Consider the following 19409-nt stretch of genomic DNA (forward strand, 5'->3'; position numbering starts at 1 on the left):
GGGCCTGATGGAGCAAGATAATGATATGCATACCATTCAATAACATTTTTCTTCCATATGGATTTGTCCATAAATTTTTAATTTCTTTTATTTGTTGTTGAGATAATCCATTTCTGGCTTGTAATTTAAAGATTTGGTAAGACATCATTAATGTTGCACAAGAGAGACAGATCAAGCCTACGTCTAGCTTGATCTAGATCTAGCTCAAGTAATTTGAAACCTTTAGATTTAGACCCAAATCCCTCTCTATCTTTTTTGTTTTTCTAAAGCAAGTGGATGGAAGAGACCATCATACATTTTATTAGAAATAAAACAGGTGGTGAAGAAGAAAAAACAGAAAAAAGAGAGAGAAAAAAAAAGGGGAATTCCAATCATTCTAAGCTCCAAAGCTTGACTTAGAATTAACTTGCACGATTAATAACGAAACCAGCAATGAATCATGCTGGGGCGTCGGTTTCATGTCTTTAGTTGGAAGATATTATTTGCATTCCTTGATTTTGTATAAGTGCTTAAATTCTACCAAACGAATAATCGATGTAAGAGTATGGGTCCAAATCTATTTAAATCTAATCACAAGCATCATGACTGGCCCATGGTCAGTGTTTTCTAGTCTACATGGGCCATAGATTGGGTCCGATCTGATAATTTATCACAACCCAAGACCTCAACCAAAATAGCTAGCTGAAAGGTATTATTAAGATTTCTTGATCTTGTATAAGTAATATATCTAACAAATAATTGATATGGGACTAAATATATCTTCTGAACTATAATGCACCGGTGTTATTTCTTTATAGGATTAGAAATGGGTTGGCCTTAGGCCAGACCATCCCAAACTCGGTTCTATGTTGGATTACTTTGGGTTCTATCCCTATCCCAAACTCAGCTTTGATTGATTACAAAATGAGAAGCAATTATTTAGTGGATGATAAATGCTAGGTATTTTTAGAAGATGAAGTCACGTTTCGCACTCCACTTCTAATGTGGAACTAATCTATTAAGATTAGTATTAGATCCTTGTTTCCGTTTCAATAATGAATTCTAAACTTCTAGCATTGGTCATGAGCAATTCAAGCCTATCTTCTTTCCCTTGACTGCTAAACTATTGTTCAAGACAGCGTTCCTTTTACTTCTCAAACGGCTGTTCGGTTGCCGGAAGGAAGGAACTGCCTTCGGCTCGTAAGCATAACTTGTCGTTTTGAACATCTGTTTGGTCAAAAGGTGAGCCGAATTCAGCTCCGCCCACGAGCCAAACTTAGCCGAAACCGTATGACGCCCGGATCGCGTCAGCTGAAGTCGGTTCCCATGGCATCCAACCAAGTACACCTTAACAAGTCCATTTCAGATTGAGATTGTGAAGCCATTACCTATTGAGACTCCTCAGAAATTTTTCGTCGAGATGAAGCTATAGATGGATCAAGTGGTGATCATTAGCTTCAAAAGAGTGCAAAATTGTAATGTTACTTTTGGTTTGCTTAGTAGAACTAACCGATGAATTAAGGTTGCATTTGGTTTGCGACTGGATTCGAAATTGGAATGAATTGAAATGGGAATCAACAAATAACAATAATTGTTGCTTGCAACCCATCATCGATGAACTATCTAAGTTCGTCTGGATCATCCATCGGATATTACTCAAAAGAAGGGTTACAGCACAGATATTTGGACTGATTATTTTCATTTCTCATAACTTAGTAACATAAACCATTATATAAGCCATCATATCCGTAACATGACGCTACGTGATAAGCAAAACACCACAACAAGCAACACTATAAAAACCCACAAGCCTAGATGATACCATAATTCCATCAGAAGCACCTAGAAACTAACAAGTCCATGAACCCATAATATAGCTAGTAATCTAGTGCACCAAGTCCTCCGACACCGGAGGCGGTGAAGGCGGGTCCAAGTGCACCAATGGTAGTGGTGGCGTCGAAGAATCTGAGGCGCCGTCGCAGTATCCTCGGAGCACATCTCCCTCCTCGGCGGTGAATCCAAGCCCAGCAAGCAAGGCATCAGCAGCCCAGCATCCATGCTCGATGGCACGAATGGCACGGCAGCACCCTGGGCCTAAATATGTCTCTCCATTGAGGAAGAAGAGGATGACCTCTCCAGTGCACGACCTGAGCTCCAATAAGAAGTCCCAGCACTGCTTCGCATCATCAGCCTGAAGCCGGGCTGCGATGCTTACTGGGCCGGGCCGGGCCTCAGAGATGATGGCCATGGCCCACAGACTGGTGGCAAGTAGCAGTATGGGGAGCAGAAGCTTGAGGGGAGGAGCCATTGGGAGTTAAAAGCTTTCGGATGGAGAGGATTTCAGGTAGATGGCTGTATATATATATATATATATATAGTGGATGGAGTTGGAGATGGTTTAACGTTCATAATTTGTGTCTTAATGGTGGGGAAGATGAGAAGGTTTACGTTAGAAAATAAAAGAAAGAAGGTGGGAAGACGTTTTACGTGTTCACAAAAATAACATCTGAATTTGGTGGGAAGAGGAAGAGTACGAGACTATCAAAACATTTAAACACAGAAAGAAAAGTTCTAACAATAAATGTTTAATTTGTAGGCTTTTAAATATTTGGTAAGTGGATGTTAAATACCATATTAACTATCCATTTATATACTTCCAAATATTCAAATAGTGGTTCGGGAACCTTGCACTATAGGATTGTTGACATTGTCTAGTGCTTGACCATGTTAGCTTATGTGTTCATACCCAATCTGCTGAGATTTCTTGATACATCAGTTTGTAATTGCCGAGTTATCAAAGGCTGATATTTGTGTACCATATCTACGAGTTCCCTATGTCAATATAAATCCATACTTCAGCCGGGGTCACTAGAGCTGGCAAAGATTGGTCTCTCAGGGCATCACATAACAGTGATGGAGATGGCAGTGACTACTATGACATTTCATGGCGTCAAAAAATTTTGGATCAAGTGGATACTTTTGGAAGTATACATAGATTGGTGTTTGAATTAGAGTCTAACTCTTCAGTCTGAATTGAGTTTTGGTGTTCAGGTCCCATAGCAGGTGTGTAGGATAACTTGATAAGCTCCAGTGTTACAAGATATGCATTTGTTTAGAGTTGAGAGGAGGAAGCTTTCACTTGCGGACATTTCCCAAGTTTCAGAAGTTTAGTTAGCTAAGTGTTTGAGGATTGTGTGATTGAATTGAGAAAGTATATGGGAGTCTAGCGTGAATAAGTTAACTAATTATGTACCTAGCTAACTCATAGCGTAAAAGTTCGAGTCTTTTGAGTTTGAGCGGAACTATGCAAGCAATTGTTAACCCTGTGCAAGATTGGTATAAATATGGATGCCGTTACTGAAAACCTACGTCAATGCTGAGAATTACAAATAAACTATATGCTGTTTGTGTTAACTCTCTCCCTTCTTCAATGTTCTTCTCCCCAGGTATACTTCAAAGTGTGAGATTCAACATCCTCCCCATGGAATGGTGCCCAATTTCCATTTTGTTTATCCAGCCGTCTTGCTTGTTATAATGCCAAGATATTGATATCTGAAGGTCAATAATATTTTCTGATGCACTACTAAAAATCATGTGATTTGTTGTTGGCTAGTTGGTTAGGAGACTTGGTTCTCACTTGAGAGTCCCAGCAATGTAAATTTTATTTTTATCTACATGCACAAGTTGTCAACCTACTTTTTAATTCCCCGGAGAGTACCATTATCAAATCTCTTGTAGTCTACTTGGTTGGGAGACCCGAGGGTCTCGGGTTCGAGTCTCGGTAACATAAATTTTGTTTTTTCTCTCCACTTGAGAAGAAAAAAAATAAATAGAGCGAGTGCCACTGTTCATCATCTTCAACCTCCCGCCCATTTTTTTTCACATATGATATGTTGTTTTAAAGCTCTTGAAACTCTCTATCAAACTATTAAATTATTTGTTTCAAAAAATGACATTTATCATGTTAAAAATAGTCTGAAATATTCAGCCTTATATAAGCAATCAAAAAAAAAAAATCAAATTTCTCTCTCTATGGAGTACAAAACTTCAACATATTTTAGTATCAGGTAAAAATTTTAACCAAAAACAATGCCATAATAGAACCTCAAATGAGAAATCCGAAAACATAAATTATGTAAATTTTTTATTGCAAACTCATCCAACATACAAATGATGGCACAGAAAATCATGCAATCAATCCATGAGGGTGAAAACAACGAGATCGTGGCTCTGATACTAATGTAAATCAACAAACAAATGAAGATTACAGTGTTTACCTTATGCAGCAGAATAATGAATTATCCAGATCTGTTGCTTGTCTTACAGCCCTTGGTCACCACACAATCACGATCTAGATTTCCTTTCCACGTCTCTTAGAAGCTACTAGAATCTTCTTGTTGATTTCACCCTTCAAATTTTGGGACTGAAAATGGTTACCCTAGAGATGATTCTTCTAGAGATCCCTCGATGAAGAAGATTTTCTCACAATGCCACAGTATCTCTCTCTTCATCTCTCTATCTCTGAATCACTATTGATTGAAATGTCATACTTATACTAGTATAAAGGCTCTCTTTTTATAGAGCCTTTAGAAGAGAGAAGATAACAACGTTTCACTTCGGGAGTGTTTCAAAAATTTAAAAGACGTTTCTGATTAGAACTTCTTCAGTTATAACTAACCATGGTACCATATTTTTAAGAGCCCAAAACATGTGAACACCAGGGTTTGACAAGGTCAAAACCTTATTCATTTTTTTTAACAGCAAGTGTGTAGAGATGTAAATGCCTTAAATTGCAAGTTTCTCATGGCCAATTTACTCGCAATCGATAACAATGATGATCTCACACACCTTATGGCCCTCAATATGGAGTGAGGCGGCGATCTCGAGGATGGATGCGACAACAAAGAAGAGTAGGATAGTATGCAAGAGAGGAGGGAGGGGAAGGAGATGTTCTGGAACTCCAAAATTATTGTTTTTATTCCAATGAAGTTTAATGCTTTGCTTCGCTTCATCGATGTTGTATCACTGCAGAAGCAGAAGAGGAGAGAAGGAGGGTGGCGGCAGACTTCTCAAGGGAGAAGAGGATGATTTGATGGAGTTTACAGTAATCCTAAAAGTAACCTTTTTAAGATTTGACAAGGTTGAGGACAGGTGTGGTGGAGGAGAGAATGGAGATGGTGGAAATAATGAACTTGTGGAAGCTGAGGGTGAAGGTGGGGATAGAGATTTTGATGGAGATGGAGAGCTTCTAGGGAATAAGAGATGGGGTAGGAGTAGAGTTGTAGATAGAGTGGATGTTCTTAAGGTTTAAAGAGGAGGAGATGGGGGGAGTGAGGAGGAATGAGAAGAGAAGAGATGATAGATGGAGACTTGGTGACTTGGCTTGAAGAAGAACCGGAGTAGTTAGGTGGTGGGAACAAGTTTAGTATATGGATAGCTAAGATGGAAAGGGGTTACACAAGGAGGACTTTGGGCTGTCAAATGCAAAGAGGGTAACATGGATGGTCTGCCATTGAGCAAATTATCACTGGTATATCACGTAGTAATGATGAGGGCAAAATTATCCTTTATGACGACGTTTTAATAGTGTTGGATGTCGGATGGGGCTGGAAATTAAATTGAACGATTTAATTAACTTCAAAGACTCATTTGAAACCTTTGAGACTTAGAGACATACTAAGTAAAAATAATCCTAAATTGAGCTTCAAAATTTTTTAATAATGATTGATAATGAAAAATGATATCATTCTTTGCCTAATTAATGATTAACCAAATCAACTGATTGAATTTTCTAGCTGATACACTGTTTTGACGTCAAAATGTTCATTTAGATGCATAATGAAAAATATTAAAAATGATCATTATTTCATTCAAATAACAGCCGTTATATACTTAGGTAGCAGCCGTTATAAGATTATAGCGGCCGTTATTTTAAGCCACGATATAAACCGACGTCCTCAAGGTATCCTTCAACCGAACGGCTTAAAAAGTTATTCCGAGCCGCCTCCCCCAATCCTCTTATTCCCGCTCTCGCCTTATCCCCTTCCGCTCCCCTCCTCTCCTCCCATGGCTCTCCTCTCCTTCTCCTTCTCTCTCCGCGCCATTACTTCCCACGGAGGAGCTTGTGCCGCCCTCTTCCGCGGCTGGAGGCCAAATCCTAGCCGTCGGCGCAAGCCCCCCCTCCGCCGCGCCTCGCTCCCATCCTCCAAGAATGGAGTCTCCGCTGCCATCACCTCCGCGGTTCCCCATCCTCAGTCCTATGTTTCTGAGTCCGGCAGCAAGGCCTCTGTCCTCACGTTCCAGCAGGCCATTCAGCGACTCCAGGTGCGCCGCCATCTTGTCTAAATTTCTGTTCTTGCGATGTCTATTGCGTTGATTGGAGTGTCAAATGATAAGCTTCGGCAGATAGATTCTGTGCAATCGGCCGAGAAAAGTTTCAACCTTTATCATGTTTGAGGATATATTTGTGAGGTTAATGTGCAAGAATCCATTTCACTTTCTCTAATTTTTCCCGGATTCTTGCAATTTCTTTCTTGAGTTATGATGGAAATTACGGTGCGGTGATCCCATTGTGATGATTTTGGGAGGAAAGTCTGCACTGAAAAGCTAAATATGTATAATGGCATTAATGCCATTTTTCTGATTGGCAACAAGGATATATTTCTGATGTTAATCTGCAAGAATCCAGTTCACTTTCTCTAATTTTTCCCGGATTCTTGCAATTTCTTTCTTGAGTTATGATGGAAATTACGGTGCGGTGATCCCATTGTGATGATTTTGGGAGGAAAGTCTGCACTGAAAAGCTAAATATGTATAATGGCATTAAGGCCATTTTTCTGATTGGCAACAAAAAATATATTCTCCTCTTACTAATTATCTTCAATTTTATGTAGTTCAGCTTCATATGCTATATTGCTTGCCTAAGATTGTAAGTATTATGCTGCAGGAATACTGGGCTTCTGTGGGATGTGCTGTAATGCAGTGTAGCAATACAGAGGTAATGTTTTCTGTTTTCTTTTGTTTCTTGTAATATGTCATAGTTGTCCTCTGTTTTCTTTTGGACAAATGAAGGAACTATCATGCTTGCCTATCTGCAAGCATGGTGAGGCATGCAAGTGCGGTATCCTTATGTGCATGAAATGAGATTGATGAATTTTGTTGTATTTTCCTACGTGGGCCATGGAGACATGTTTGAAGATGAGTTTGCCAGTTGCATCCCTAAATAGTGGTTCTTTAATGTAAATGACTGGATTTTGGAAACAATGACAGAATCTGGTCTTGTTATTACTTGTAACGGCTTTCCTTCAGTATATCATACTTTACTTATATTCTTGGTTCTTTTAAAGTAAAATGGCTTCAACATTGTTGGTCTATCAGGTTGGAGCTGGGACTATGAATCCTCTGACATTCTTAAGGGTATTAGGTCCAGAACCATGGAATGTTGCGTAAGTATGATTTGGCATGCAAATTATTACATTTTCATGATTTAGTTATGCATTCCATGCCTATCCTTTGTAAAAAGAAGTTTTTTTTCCCCCTCCCCCTGGATCTTTTATATGCATTGCACCAGTTGGGCCCATTCTAGCCTTTACTTGGGACCCTTACCTAACGAATTGTTGTAAACTATGTTGCCTTTTTGCAAATGCTTTTGTTTTTCCTTTGTTGTAGAAGAGATATTATCATTGTACAAAGATACTAGCTTGTAAGGCCTGCATGAAGTTAAGTGCTGCTGAAGTGGTCGTTGTTAAAAGATGGACATTCCAAATCATCCAATTTTCCTAACCATAAAAGTCTTAAGTATCTATTCAGTCATTTTAATGACCCCCCCCCCCTCAAAAAAAAAAAGCAAAAAAAAAAAAAAAAGAAAAAAAGAAACAGTTTTAGGTGCTCCTCTAGTTTGACTCTGGCACATGCACTAGAGTGCTTCCTTGTAACTAGGTCTTGTATTCTCTAATTTTATTGACCATATAATCTCATTTTCTCATTCCTTTTTGCCAATAGCTTCCTATAATTCTTAACTTTATTCTTTGTAGTTTTGTTATTCATCCAATAAGGATGCACATATTGTTTCGTCCATCCTTTATATTTGCTTGAAGGAGAAGATTATACATTTTCTCATCTTTTATACTTGAATAATAACTCACTAATATGTGACATCCAAGATATAATTGTTGGAGGAAAGGGAAGGTCATTTGTGCTTGTAAAACAGAAGACCTGTACATGTTGCAGGGCATGGTATTTTACATAGTGCTAGGTTAAGGCATTCTTTTAAAGATTCTACCAAGTGAACTATATGTAACATCGAAGGTCTCTATTACCAATTTGGAGTCAAATTCCATTAGTCATTTCACAGCATTAGCTCTCTTTAGGTCTTATAAAGGTTAGTTAACTAGATATGTATCTTTTCCTAGTTATACTTGTCTATTTATTTGACTCTACATAATCCCTTTTTTTAGGGGCTTTAAAATTCTTTATTGATGCTAAAATGATGACTGTACAAATCAAGCTCTGCCATATTGACTCGTACCAATTGTACCGTACTATACTGGTAAGGTATCTGTACACTGCCAAGGTTCGATTCGGTATATGAGCCAAACTGGCCCATACCAATTTTAACTAAGCAAAACCCTCTGGTACGGATCTGTATCACCCAATTTTGGGACAGTGTCGTGGCTGGGAGTCAGAAAAAGTATTGAAAGTGTGTCTCAGTATGGGATGCATACCATACTGTTACTGAACCGATAATGTACCGGTATAATTCTTGGTATCGATTTTGTGGACCTTGGTATAAATAATTGGCATGGACCTACTAAATGGCTTATATGTACATGGTACCAACCAATACAATTCTTGGTGTAGACCTTTGTGTAAATAATTGGCATGGAGCTACTAAAAGGCTTATATGCACATGGTGCCATTGCTTGTCCAAGATTTCCTTCGATTTAATTTGTGACTGAGTTGGGAGAATTAGGGGTCAAAAGACAAAAAATTGCATATTGGTACAAAAGTTGCACATTTTTCAAGAAAGTCTATCAATTTATTTTCCTCTCTTCCATTGTGGCATAACTTTAAACTAGCAAAGGCTACTCTTAACCGCAGGAAGTTAATATGCTGTGAGGGAGAGCAAGCCATAGACATAATCATCAACCCTTGTCCCAGCTATCTGGCCTTGGCTTTATGGATTCTCCTTTGCCAAACACTTCTTATTGAGACTCTTGAGTGCTCTAACATTCACAAACATCAAACTAGATCCATATCATAGTTTGACATGCTTCTTATAAGTTATCAACCTAACATCAACCCCCACCTTTCTCGTCTAGGCATGAGTCTAGCATTTAACCCATACAGTCCCACTGTACCTAGCTGCATTTAATGAAAGAGAGCTGTTGGAAATGAATTGCTATTAAATAGATATGATGTATTTTCTATATGTTGGTATTATCTCTCTTGTGGCCATAATACATTGAAATGCTTCATGGATGCATTCATGCTTCTGATATTCATTATTATCCTTAACATCAAGGATTTTGTTGAAGGTATGTGGAACCTAGCATACGACCTGATGACAGCCGTTACGGGGACAACCCTAATAGACTCCAACGCCATTCCCAATTTCAGGTTGTCGTGGTATCTTGAAGGCTACTTGAAACAAAGTTGCTTTTCAAGTTCTAGTAATTTGGCCTTTTCAAACAGTAGTGCTTAACATTTTGATCATGACTTCAGGTCATTTTAAAGCCTGATCGTGGAAATTCGCAAGATCTATTCATCTGTAGCCTTTCTGCATTGGGTAAGATCTCATGCATTATGCATACCAATTATTTTATCTAAAGAAAATCATAGAGACATCTAAAATTGACATATGAATTTACAATTATGAGTCACTGGGTTGATATCACAAATTGCTTCTTGTGCAATTTTAGTATTGTTGTTGAAAGTTCTTTATTTCCACATATTAGGTAAGTAATTATAGACATCAAAATGCGCCTAATCCAAGTCTAGCTAATATGTCTTGAAAGCATCTCAATATCATATCATCCATTTAAGGTCTTGATTGAGCTAGATTGCATGATCAGGATAAAATTGCAAAATGGTGAAATTCGAATTCTATCCTGGACAATAAAGAGAATATTCATATACTTGTAGAAGTGTCATTATCATCTACACTGCTTCTAGAAAGATACTACAAGTTTATATGATAATTGGTGGTTCATGGATCCTATAATGCCAACACAGATACAAGGGCGATTTTTTCAACCATTGCTTTGCTGCCTTGCTCATAGTAATCAAGATTGACTTTGTTTAGGACTGCTATCTTCGGTGACCGCTGAAAATTGATGCCTTTGACAACTTCGAGCATCACCATGTCTTTAATAACTTTGTCTGTGATCCACACTTGCCATGGCCTTATATCCAACATATTAAATAACTTCAACTAAAGTTGTGGTCTTCAATAGCCTTATACTCTTATTCATGATCCTTTTACAATCTTCATGATCGATGCCTTTGAGAACATTATTTACATATATCTGCTATGAACATTTCATCCATAATGTTTGTCCTTGATAACTTCGTCAATGTTGTCAACGATGATTGATGTTTTGACGATGCCTAATATCTTTGATGAATTCATTTGCAATTATACCTTCAATTGTCTTGTTTATTAATGTCTAAGGTTACTCTATCTATATTCTTCATTTGATTATACAGCTTCCACTATACTCTTGACCTTCGGCTATAATCTTGATCTTTTGCCAACGACATTACCAAATTTCCATTATGGGCAATGTCTTTGATAGCTTCATCTGCAACCAATATCTTTAATGATCCTAGCCAAGGTTCGCAATCTCGGTACCAAGTACAACTATAATCTTGTTTGCGAGCCACGTCTTCGACAACTATCATCAATCGACATTTTCTACAACTTCTTATGCAACCATCATATCCATGATGAACCCCTCATTTTGTCTATAGCTTCCATATCTAGGATGAACTCTTAAAAATTGGCATTTACAATTAATTGTATCTTTATCTTCAGCAACCTTTTCTATAATCTGTACATTGCTAATGAGTTTGACATCTCCAATCTCCACATCCTTTATGAGCTCCATACCTCCATTGACTTCTTCATTCGTAATGAAGATAGTTGGCAATGAAAGATGCCTTTTCACATTTTTTCCTAACATCAACTGCAACTTTGTTTGCAACCTCGAGCATCTGCCTTGCAATGAAGTTGCATTAACTTCTTTAAACTACCTCACTGTAACTACCTCCTTTGATAAGTTATCAGTGATAGCCTATGATAATCTTCTGTAACAAATTCCATTTATGGTTTAAAACTTTTGGCAACCACCAGTAACTATCTCTATGGAAATTATCAGTAACCTTTCAACTATAAATAGAGAGTAGTGGCCATGGATTAAGTGACTGGAGAAGAGACCCACATCAAGACTTTTACAAAGGCTTGGTGCAGACTTCGACACTTGAAGCATTTTCCACACTGCCAATTTGAAGACTTAAGTAACTTCATCAAGATATTGAAGGTCAGAGACTTAGGATAATAAGCCTAAGAACACATGATCTTTGATCTGTACTGTGTTTCTTTACATGTCATGATCCTTTGAAGGCATCATTGTATTATAAGCCAAACTCCTTGATCTGCAGTCTCTTTTATAAGCCTTATTAATTAATAAGGCTTGGAAGTATGGTTCCCATAATTTTGCTTTTTTAGGTCCACATGCCTAATTTAGGATACTCATTTTGATGTTAGGAACCATTTTCCAATAGATGGACTATGGCCCTTTGATGAACCTGGCCTCATTGAATGACACTATTCATGACTCCTTTTTATTTTGGACTTTTAATTTGAGACTACGAATGAAGATCCTTAAATAGATGGGTCTCGTTGGACAGTATCTATACATATCTTTGACTATGATCAGAAATTTTAGGCCCTCACAAGGATTTTTTACCATTATCAGTGATATATGCCAATTAGGTTGCTGTTAACAATTTTTCCATAGTACCACACTACCACTTAATTTACTAATCTGAAGTAGGAGAATTTGTTTTTAGCTCAAAGTATAGCTGTCAAAGCTGAATTTCGAGTTTGGCCTGGATGTTTTCTTCTCTTTGGCTTGTCAAGACCTATTCTAGGGCTTCGACTTTTGGTTGTCTTGTAAGTAAATCTGATGTGATTACACAAAGTTCTGGATTGTGCACTCGTCATTGTTGGGTAAATCAGGCTTTTAGGCATGTTTTTCACTGTTTCAATTAACAAGTCTAGACAAGCACGTATAATTTATGGAATGCTAATTTTGGTGGTTGTTTTGGTTTTGCTTTCGGACAAAGATTTTGAGGAGTTTGGATAAACTTTAAATATGAACAACTTAAAAATATTAATTGTGCAACTAATATGATTGAAGCAAGGAATGCGGACTGTCCCGAACCAGACGATTTCACCTGTTCCGAGCTGTACCGGTGGCTTACCGGTATGGTTCCGGCTTTGAAAACGGTCCGCTGCCCCCGCGGCCTCTGCGGCCCTCCATAGGAGTCCGCGGAAAATTGTTCTCTCTCCCTCCCCCACTCGCTCTCTCTTTCTCTTCTCCTTCTCCGGCTCTGGCTGGTTTTCTCTGTCGGTACGGGCCCGGCACGGCCTGTACCGACTCGTGCAATCGGGCAACCGGTACGGTGCCCGGTACCGGCACAATAGACCTTGGATTGAAGTATATTAAAAAAAAAACTGAAATTGGTTTGTCTTTATGCTTCCACAAAAGTTTTTTTTGGGGAGACAAGAGTGCCACAAGATTGGATGGTCAATCCTTTTTGCGAGTTCTTTCTCATGCCTCTATGAAGGGCTTCACAGTTGTTGTTGAACATAATGAAGAACCTAGTTCCCAAGTAATCGGCAAAAATTTATTCATTGTTTATTTAGTTACTAGTTTAATTCTAATTAAGGTCATCTAGTCTCATGTTCTTGTTTCATTTGTATTTGATTGCAGTCATAATGTTTGCTTCATTCTACACAAACTTCTCTAGATCTCCAGTTAAAGACAACGAACAACTTAACTGCCAGCTATCAACAAAAATCATATCCTATGATCTATTGTTTTCCCTAGATTATCATCTCACTTTGATCTGGTATGGCATTGATTATCCAGATATTCAATTTTGACAACTATCGACATCCATTGTTGATAAACTATACAAAATTGTTCGGAAGGATTCTATAGTATAGGTTATGAGAATATATTTAAGACAGGAAGTTCTAATTGCACATTAAGCAACTATATTATTTTCTTCTCTGAAGTGAATGTTCCTTTGCTAATTAATTACAAGCCTGTGCTTCTTTTGCATCTCAGGAATTGATGTTTATGAACATGACATCCGTTTCGTGGAGGACAATTGGGAAAGTCCGGTAAAGTCTTCTGTCTTATTCGGTTTATTTGCCTGATCTTTGTTTTTTTTTGTTTTTGGAATTTGCCTTATAACCTAGTGCAGATTATATTAGAATTCTGTTAATGATTTCATCTGTTAAACTTCTATCTGCCGATTTAGTTGTTGAAAGCATGAAATTGTAGAAATAAACTATCTTTGATGGAACAATATGTGTGTGTGTGGCAGACGTTTGGTTATGTTTAACTTTTCTCTTTTCTTTGTTCAAATGTTAATAGGTTCTTGGAGCTTGGGGATTGGGCTGGGAAGTATGGATGGATGGGATGGAAATTACGCAGTTCACATACTTTCAGCAGGTTTATTAGCCTGTTAAGCCTGTTCCAGTCTTAATTGCCGATGGTTGCAGTATCACCTTTACTTTTTAGTTTATCTTTGGCCTTATTTTTTATTTGAATTAAGATTTTCCACTTTCATCATATTTTGACTCATTTATGAATTGCTTTCAGAAAACCTTGCATTCCCAGATATCGTCATTTCAATGCGTGTAGTTCTTCCTGGAAATGCAATTGCTAATTTCTTTGTGAAGATATAAAATGTCATCCTTCATCTTCTCTGATTGTTAATTTTAAACTTTAAAGTTTGAGAACATGCTGTGCACGGTCAAGCTTGCAGTGGATGTATGAAATTTTTCAATACTGCCATTTATCCATTATCTTTATTCTCTTTAGGCTGGGAGTCTTCAACTGATGCCTATTTCTGTGGAAATTACTTATGGTCTTGAACGGATCCTCATGTTACTTCAGGTTAGATTTGTTAGTTAAAAACAACAATAGATTCTCTCTTTATCTTGTATGCTACCTTTGAAAGGGCTGACCTTACTTTGCTCTAGACATGCTTGGCAGGGGGTGGATCATTTCAAGAAAATTCTGTACACCGATGGAATTACATATGGAGAGCTATTTTTGGAGAATGAGTAAGCAACTTACTGAAAATTCACTTCTCAAGCTTTTATGTTGCTTATGTTGCTTCCATAGTTTCTTTTTAGACTAGCCTATGCAAGTTTGTATTTTGTGACTGTGATATCTTTTGCTGGCAAGTTTATTATTTCTCCCTGATACCCAATCATAGAAGGTAACTGTGTCAATACTGAGTAACGAGTGATGTCAGACATGACCAATATAAACCTTTTTTGGTCGCCCTTGATGGTGATAAACCAATGAAATTCACAAATCACACACCTGGTTGAATTGGTTCTTTGTAAATTCTCTAAAACCTATATCCTTGGGCCAACAAAATGTACATATTCTTCTTTAACAAGGTATGCATCATGTCGTTGCTGATATAATGGAGATACTGATCATCCCTTTTCTGAAGGGTCAGTGTTGTTTAGGAACTTAGGTCCTTATTGATGTTTTGTGGAATGTATGGAATAATTTGAGTCCAAAATGTAGGGGTAAACCATGGAATAAATATGTTCTTCTTTTTACCATAGTATATTTCCACCGAACCACACATCTTTTTTTGGTGGGAGGGTACTCCGAGTAGTGGGTACCTCGTAGGACCTCGACCCGCCTACTCGGGTCTTGTTTTGCTCACGTTAATTGAAACAAGTGAGTAAAAGTTTTTCTGCATCCTCTTTTTTGGCCCTCCACCAACTTCCCTTATTCTGAAGCAAAAATGGCTGCTTGGAGGTATAAAGCGGCACAAGGTTTATTTTTCTGGGTGGTTGTGTACTTTCTTTGAAAACAAAGAGGGCCTTAGAACTGATTTCAAGATTAAATGTATGCGTGCATCCATGGTATGCCGAACCGGCCGGTTCCGCACGTACCGGACCGGTCCGGTTCAAGCGTGGAAAATAGGGGTCGGAACCGATCGGTACAGTCGCATACCATGCGAACCGGACCAGTTCGCACTGGTACGAATCCGATACCGTATTGTACTGGTGCAAACTGGACCAGTTTGCATCGGTACATGCGCCCGTGTGCTGAAACCGTGCCCGCAAGCAGTTCCCCAAGTTGGGCCGCGCACCCGCGCAGTTTCCCATGCTGGGAACCAAGCGGGCGCGTGGTCCCGCGGTAGACCAATCCGAACTGGTATCGTACCTATCCGAACTGGTACTGTACCGGTCCGAACCGACAGGTACGCCTACCAATACCGGTACGACATACCTTGCGTGCATCTATGCACAGGTGTCACTGAGGTTTTAGTTCACAAGCATGTTCCTGCACTTGTTCGTTTTTGTGTGAGTTGTGGAAATTAAATTTTGAACAAAGAACTTTATTCTGCACAGTTGCATCTATCTACATGCAACCTGTATTAATTTGTGCCAGCATGAATGGGTGGATAAGTGAATATACGGAGATTCCATATTGGAATATGAATTATGATATTGAACGTGAAGTCCATTTCAGGGAAATTAATCTAAGCAAATGGCCAACTAGCCGGTTGTAATAGCTGGCTCCCTACTCCTGTGAAGGGATGTTGATCTATGTTATATAAAAAGGAAAAAAAAAGTGAACTTTATAATGATAATGTGAGAGAAAAAATAACGTGTGTGTGTGTGTGTGGGAGGGGGGGGGGGGGGGGCGGTTCAAGTTACGGTTATTGCATTTTCTGTTTACGAATTGCGAAATATGTTTTTATTCTGTTACTTGACTAATCTGTTCCTGTTGTTTTAATAAATGGAATGCAACCACCCTAATGCTAGCCATTTAAAGATGTTAACTTTCCTTGCATTTTTCATGTGAAGCTGGAAACTGTTGCAACTTGCAACTTGCAATATTGCTATGTTTCCTTTTCTTTATAATTTGCTTATAAGCTATTGCATGTCCAAATGTATTTGCTTGAATTTGAAGTTCACATTTACTTCTATTTATGTTGAAAATTTCCTTGATATGTATGTCTTTTTGGTGTAGAATATTTCGATTTTCAACCATCTTTAACCCTGGAATCATGGTGCCCCATGTTTTGTTGAGGACTTGACTTGTAATAGTTATTTCCCTTGTCAAGTAAGAAGTGATACGTGGGATTCTTATAGACATGTAGAGTCACAAGAAGAATGTTGGCTTTTTTGTGATGTAGGAAGGAGATGAGTGCATATTATTTGGAGCATGCAAATGTTAATAATATCCAAAAGCACTTTGAAGATTTTGAGGAAGAAGCTCACTCCTTGCTGTCACTTGGACTTCCAATTCCTGCGTATGCTTAGAGTTGAAATTCCTTATTATTGCTTATTCTTGTCCAAAAGCTGTTTAATTGTAGGTATTTTGTTAAAGTTTTGTTAAAGTTGGCTTTTGCTTTACAATCTGTTAGGTACGATCAGCTTCTGAAGGCTTCTCATGCTTTTAATATTTTAGATTCCAGAGGCTTTATTGGTGTGACCGAACGTGCTAGGTATTTTGGTCGTATGCGCAGGTGGGGCTATTTTCCTGGTTTATTTCCGTAAGCTTACAATAATAAATTAGAAATATCAACATCAAAATTGAATTGCCCTAATTTTACCTGCAATCCTTAGTTGGAGCATGTACGTATTAGATATTTGTCTTTCAATAACATGCCAATAGGGAATACATCGAGTATGTAAGTTGACTCGTCTTATATGTCTGCTTAGTATTGCTAGAAGACAATAACTTATTTTTCTCCTTCAGTGTTTTGTCAAATGGGCAGTATCTACCTTTTTCTGTCTGATTATCTTGGAGTTGTTGCCACATCTTATCTCGCAGCAACCTGGAACTTGCTATACCTGGTCTTATGTCCCACAAATTTGATTACTACAACTGAAGCATTTCATATTTACTATAATGCCCGAACACTTGAGTTGCCCATTTAACTTCTTACAATATTTTTCTGAAATTAGCTATATTTGAAATGCATGGTGGGAGTGGACTGTGCCTTTACAGCTTTCAAGCAAATCAAGTGTTGTGGAAAGAATGGATGAAGTTTAACAAAATTTTAATTGAGGACTTATGTTTCTGAATTGAAGGCAGCAAGAACTATCCTTCCACCAACCAGGAAGTTAGTAAATAATTTCAAGCCTGCATAGCTAAATTATTGTATTTATTTCTGTTGAGCAGACATACTCAAATGGATAAGTAGTGGCTTCACACTTCTCTCCTTGGACTAAGGTCCAAGTCATACTTTTTGTTGAACTATGAGAAAATGGTATTTTACCACAGTGAAGAAGATATAAGTTGCACCAGCTGAACTAGTGGAATCTCAACATCAAAACAAGGGAACTCTCTCAAAAACTTCTATTTAATATCAACATGTGTAAACCTTATCTTATTTGAACATTATTCAGGACTAACTGATAGAGCCTTATGAACTGCAAACATACAGAAAAGAAATTCAAGAACCAGCCAGAAAAGAAGATTAAATAATTAAAGAAGAGTGCAATGTCTTAATCTAATACAAGACTTGTTCAAGCCTAATAATGCTGGTTAAGTCTGCCGATTTGGTACTTTTAACATCTTAAGGTTCATCAGTTTGAGCTATTTTAATTAATATAAAGAATCTTAAGTTGTAACTCTGTTTAGTTAGCTGCAAGTAGATATGAATATAGATGTTGTCAGCATTCAATCTAAAGCATATATTTGTGCTTGCTTTGTATGTTATCATGTCATGCAGTACATATCATGCCACATGATTATTGGCATGATGCTGGTATTAGCTTTAATCAGTTACTATCAATATAAATCATTATGTTTCACTATCATTCTACAATATACTGCAGTAAACAACTACACACGGACAGAATGTATCTTGTTGGTGGGTGACCAGCATGCCCAACAATATCAATACTTAAAGTCTTGTATACAACTAATCTATTCAAAGTTAAATTTATGATTTTGAGTTAGGCTTGTTACTATTTCTGTTTCTAGTCTTTTCTAATAATGGATGCATTGTTAATTTATATGGCAAGCTTCTTTAGATAATGCAGTGCATAAATTTGGGATATGTTTGTCTACATTTTACTTGCATCCTTAGTATGGTCTATGTTTAGGAGTTTGATTAGTTCAAATCAAGGTTCGTACCTGACCCTGTATTAGTAACCACTTGGTACAGTGTTGGTATATTAGAGCTATATACTAAACAATCTCTAACTCATTTTGTACATAAAACTTCTAATACAACTCAAAATTATACTAGAATATCCTCAGATAAACAAAATATCTGCTCTTGCATCACTCTTTACAACTCTAAATATTAGTGCCAAGTTCGATTATTTTGTCATATAATCCTTTTCTGCTTCCAAATTTGCAGCTTTTTTGTCTAGTATGTTTTGTAAGTTAATCTTCCTATAAAATAATTAGGTAGTATGATAACTTTGGAAGCGATCTTGTTTAATTAAGCAGTCTTGCTCGCCAATGTGCTCAACTCTGGGTGAAGACGCGCGAGAATCTTGGACATCCCTTGGGCTTCTCTTCTGAAGGCAATCATCTCATTTATCAGAAAGTTCTCGAGACAGACTTGAGAAAGGTTAGTTTTGTTTTGACTTTCTTTCCTCTTATCATGATGTTGCAGTATAGTCTACAACTGGTCATGAGTTTCTGGTGAAACTATTGGCATAAATAGTTCTGAATTTGCCATAATAATTCAGACATGAGTGCATCATTTGATGTCATAATCAAGTATTGGCATACACTTGCATAGAAAGATCCAATGCTGACAATAAACACACAGAAAGAAATATTGATTTGTTAGGGAAACTTGTCTATTTGATCTAGATGTTCCAAATGACTTACTGCTAAATGCACATATTTTGAACCCAATGTTCTAGTTATATTTGACTTATCTAAGTGGACCCTTTAAAGTTGAGATGATTGAAGCTCTTGCTAGTCTCGATGTATGCTCTTGACTGGTATGCATGGGATGGAAGGAATATGAGAATCTTTGAAGCAAGATGTGCGCAAGCTGGAGACAATGAGAGGGTTGAGGACAAAGTGTCTATACTCTATTGGGCTTGGCAATTCTTGCAATTTAAATTTTAGGACTAAATGATGTAAAACACTTGTGAAGGTAATGGATAATTATAAGTG

At 37.7% G+C, this 19409-nt stretch overlaps 2 protein-coding genes across 5 annotated transcripts in view; one reads left to right on the plus strand and one right to left on the minus strand.

The window, feature by feature from the left end:
- Window positions 1–1689: 1689 nt before the first annotated feature.
- LOC103696239 (egg cell-secreted protein 1.3-like) lies at window positions 1690–2567 on the minus strand. The gene has a single exon (XM_008777788.2). The coding sequence runs from the start codon at window positions 2285–2287 to the stop codon at window positions 1865–1867; it is 423 nt and encodes a 140-aa protein (XP_008776010.2). The 5' UTR covers window positions 2288–2567; the 3' UTR covers window positions 1690–1864.
- Window positions 2568–5967: 3400 nt separating this feature from the next.
- LOC103696235 (glycine--tRNA ligase, chloroplastic/mitochondrial 2) overlaps window positions 5968–19409 on the plus strand; it is a 56104-nt gene continuing 42662 nt past the window's right edge. Inside the window, exons 1-12 of one of the 4 annotated variants that reach the window (XR_003383280.2) lie at window positions 5968–6303; window positions 6926–6976; window positions 7357–7424; window positions 9516–9597; window positions 9703–9766; window positions 13338–13393; window positions 13650–13727; window positions 14100–14174; window positions 14274–14344; window positions 16453–16569; window positions 16684–16785; window positions 18726–18849. Coding sequence is in view for 3 of the 4 variants with exons in the window: in XM_026800811.2 (XP_026656612.2) it covers window positions 6046–6303; window positions 6926–6976; window positions 7357–7424; window positions 9516–9597; window positions 9703–9766; window positions 13338–13393; window positions 13650–13727; window positions 14100–14174; window positions 14274–14344; window positions 16453–16569; window positions 16684–16785; window positions 18726–18849 (1146 nt within the window). In the remaining variant the exon portion in view is untranslated. Of the gene's footprint in view, window positions 6304–6925; window positions 6977–7356; window positions 7425–9515; window positions 9598–9702; window positions 9767–13337; window positions 13394–13649; window positions 13728–14099; window positions 14175–14260; window positions 14345–16452; window positions 16570–16683; window positions 16786–18725; window positions 18850–19409 lie in introns of those variants that run through there. The other 3 variants (XM_026800811.2, XM_008777783.4, XM_026800812.2) reach the window with 3 other exon arrangements.

This window comes from Phoenix dactylifera, chromosome 17 (assembly GCF_009389715.1).
Source record: "Phoenix dactylifera cultivar Barhee BC4 chromosome 17, palm_55x_up_171113_PBpolish2nd_filt_p, whole genome shotgun sequence".
NCBI lineage: Eukaryota > Viridiplantae > Streptophyta > Magnoliopsida > Arecales > Arecaceae > Phoenix > Phoenix dactylifera.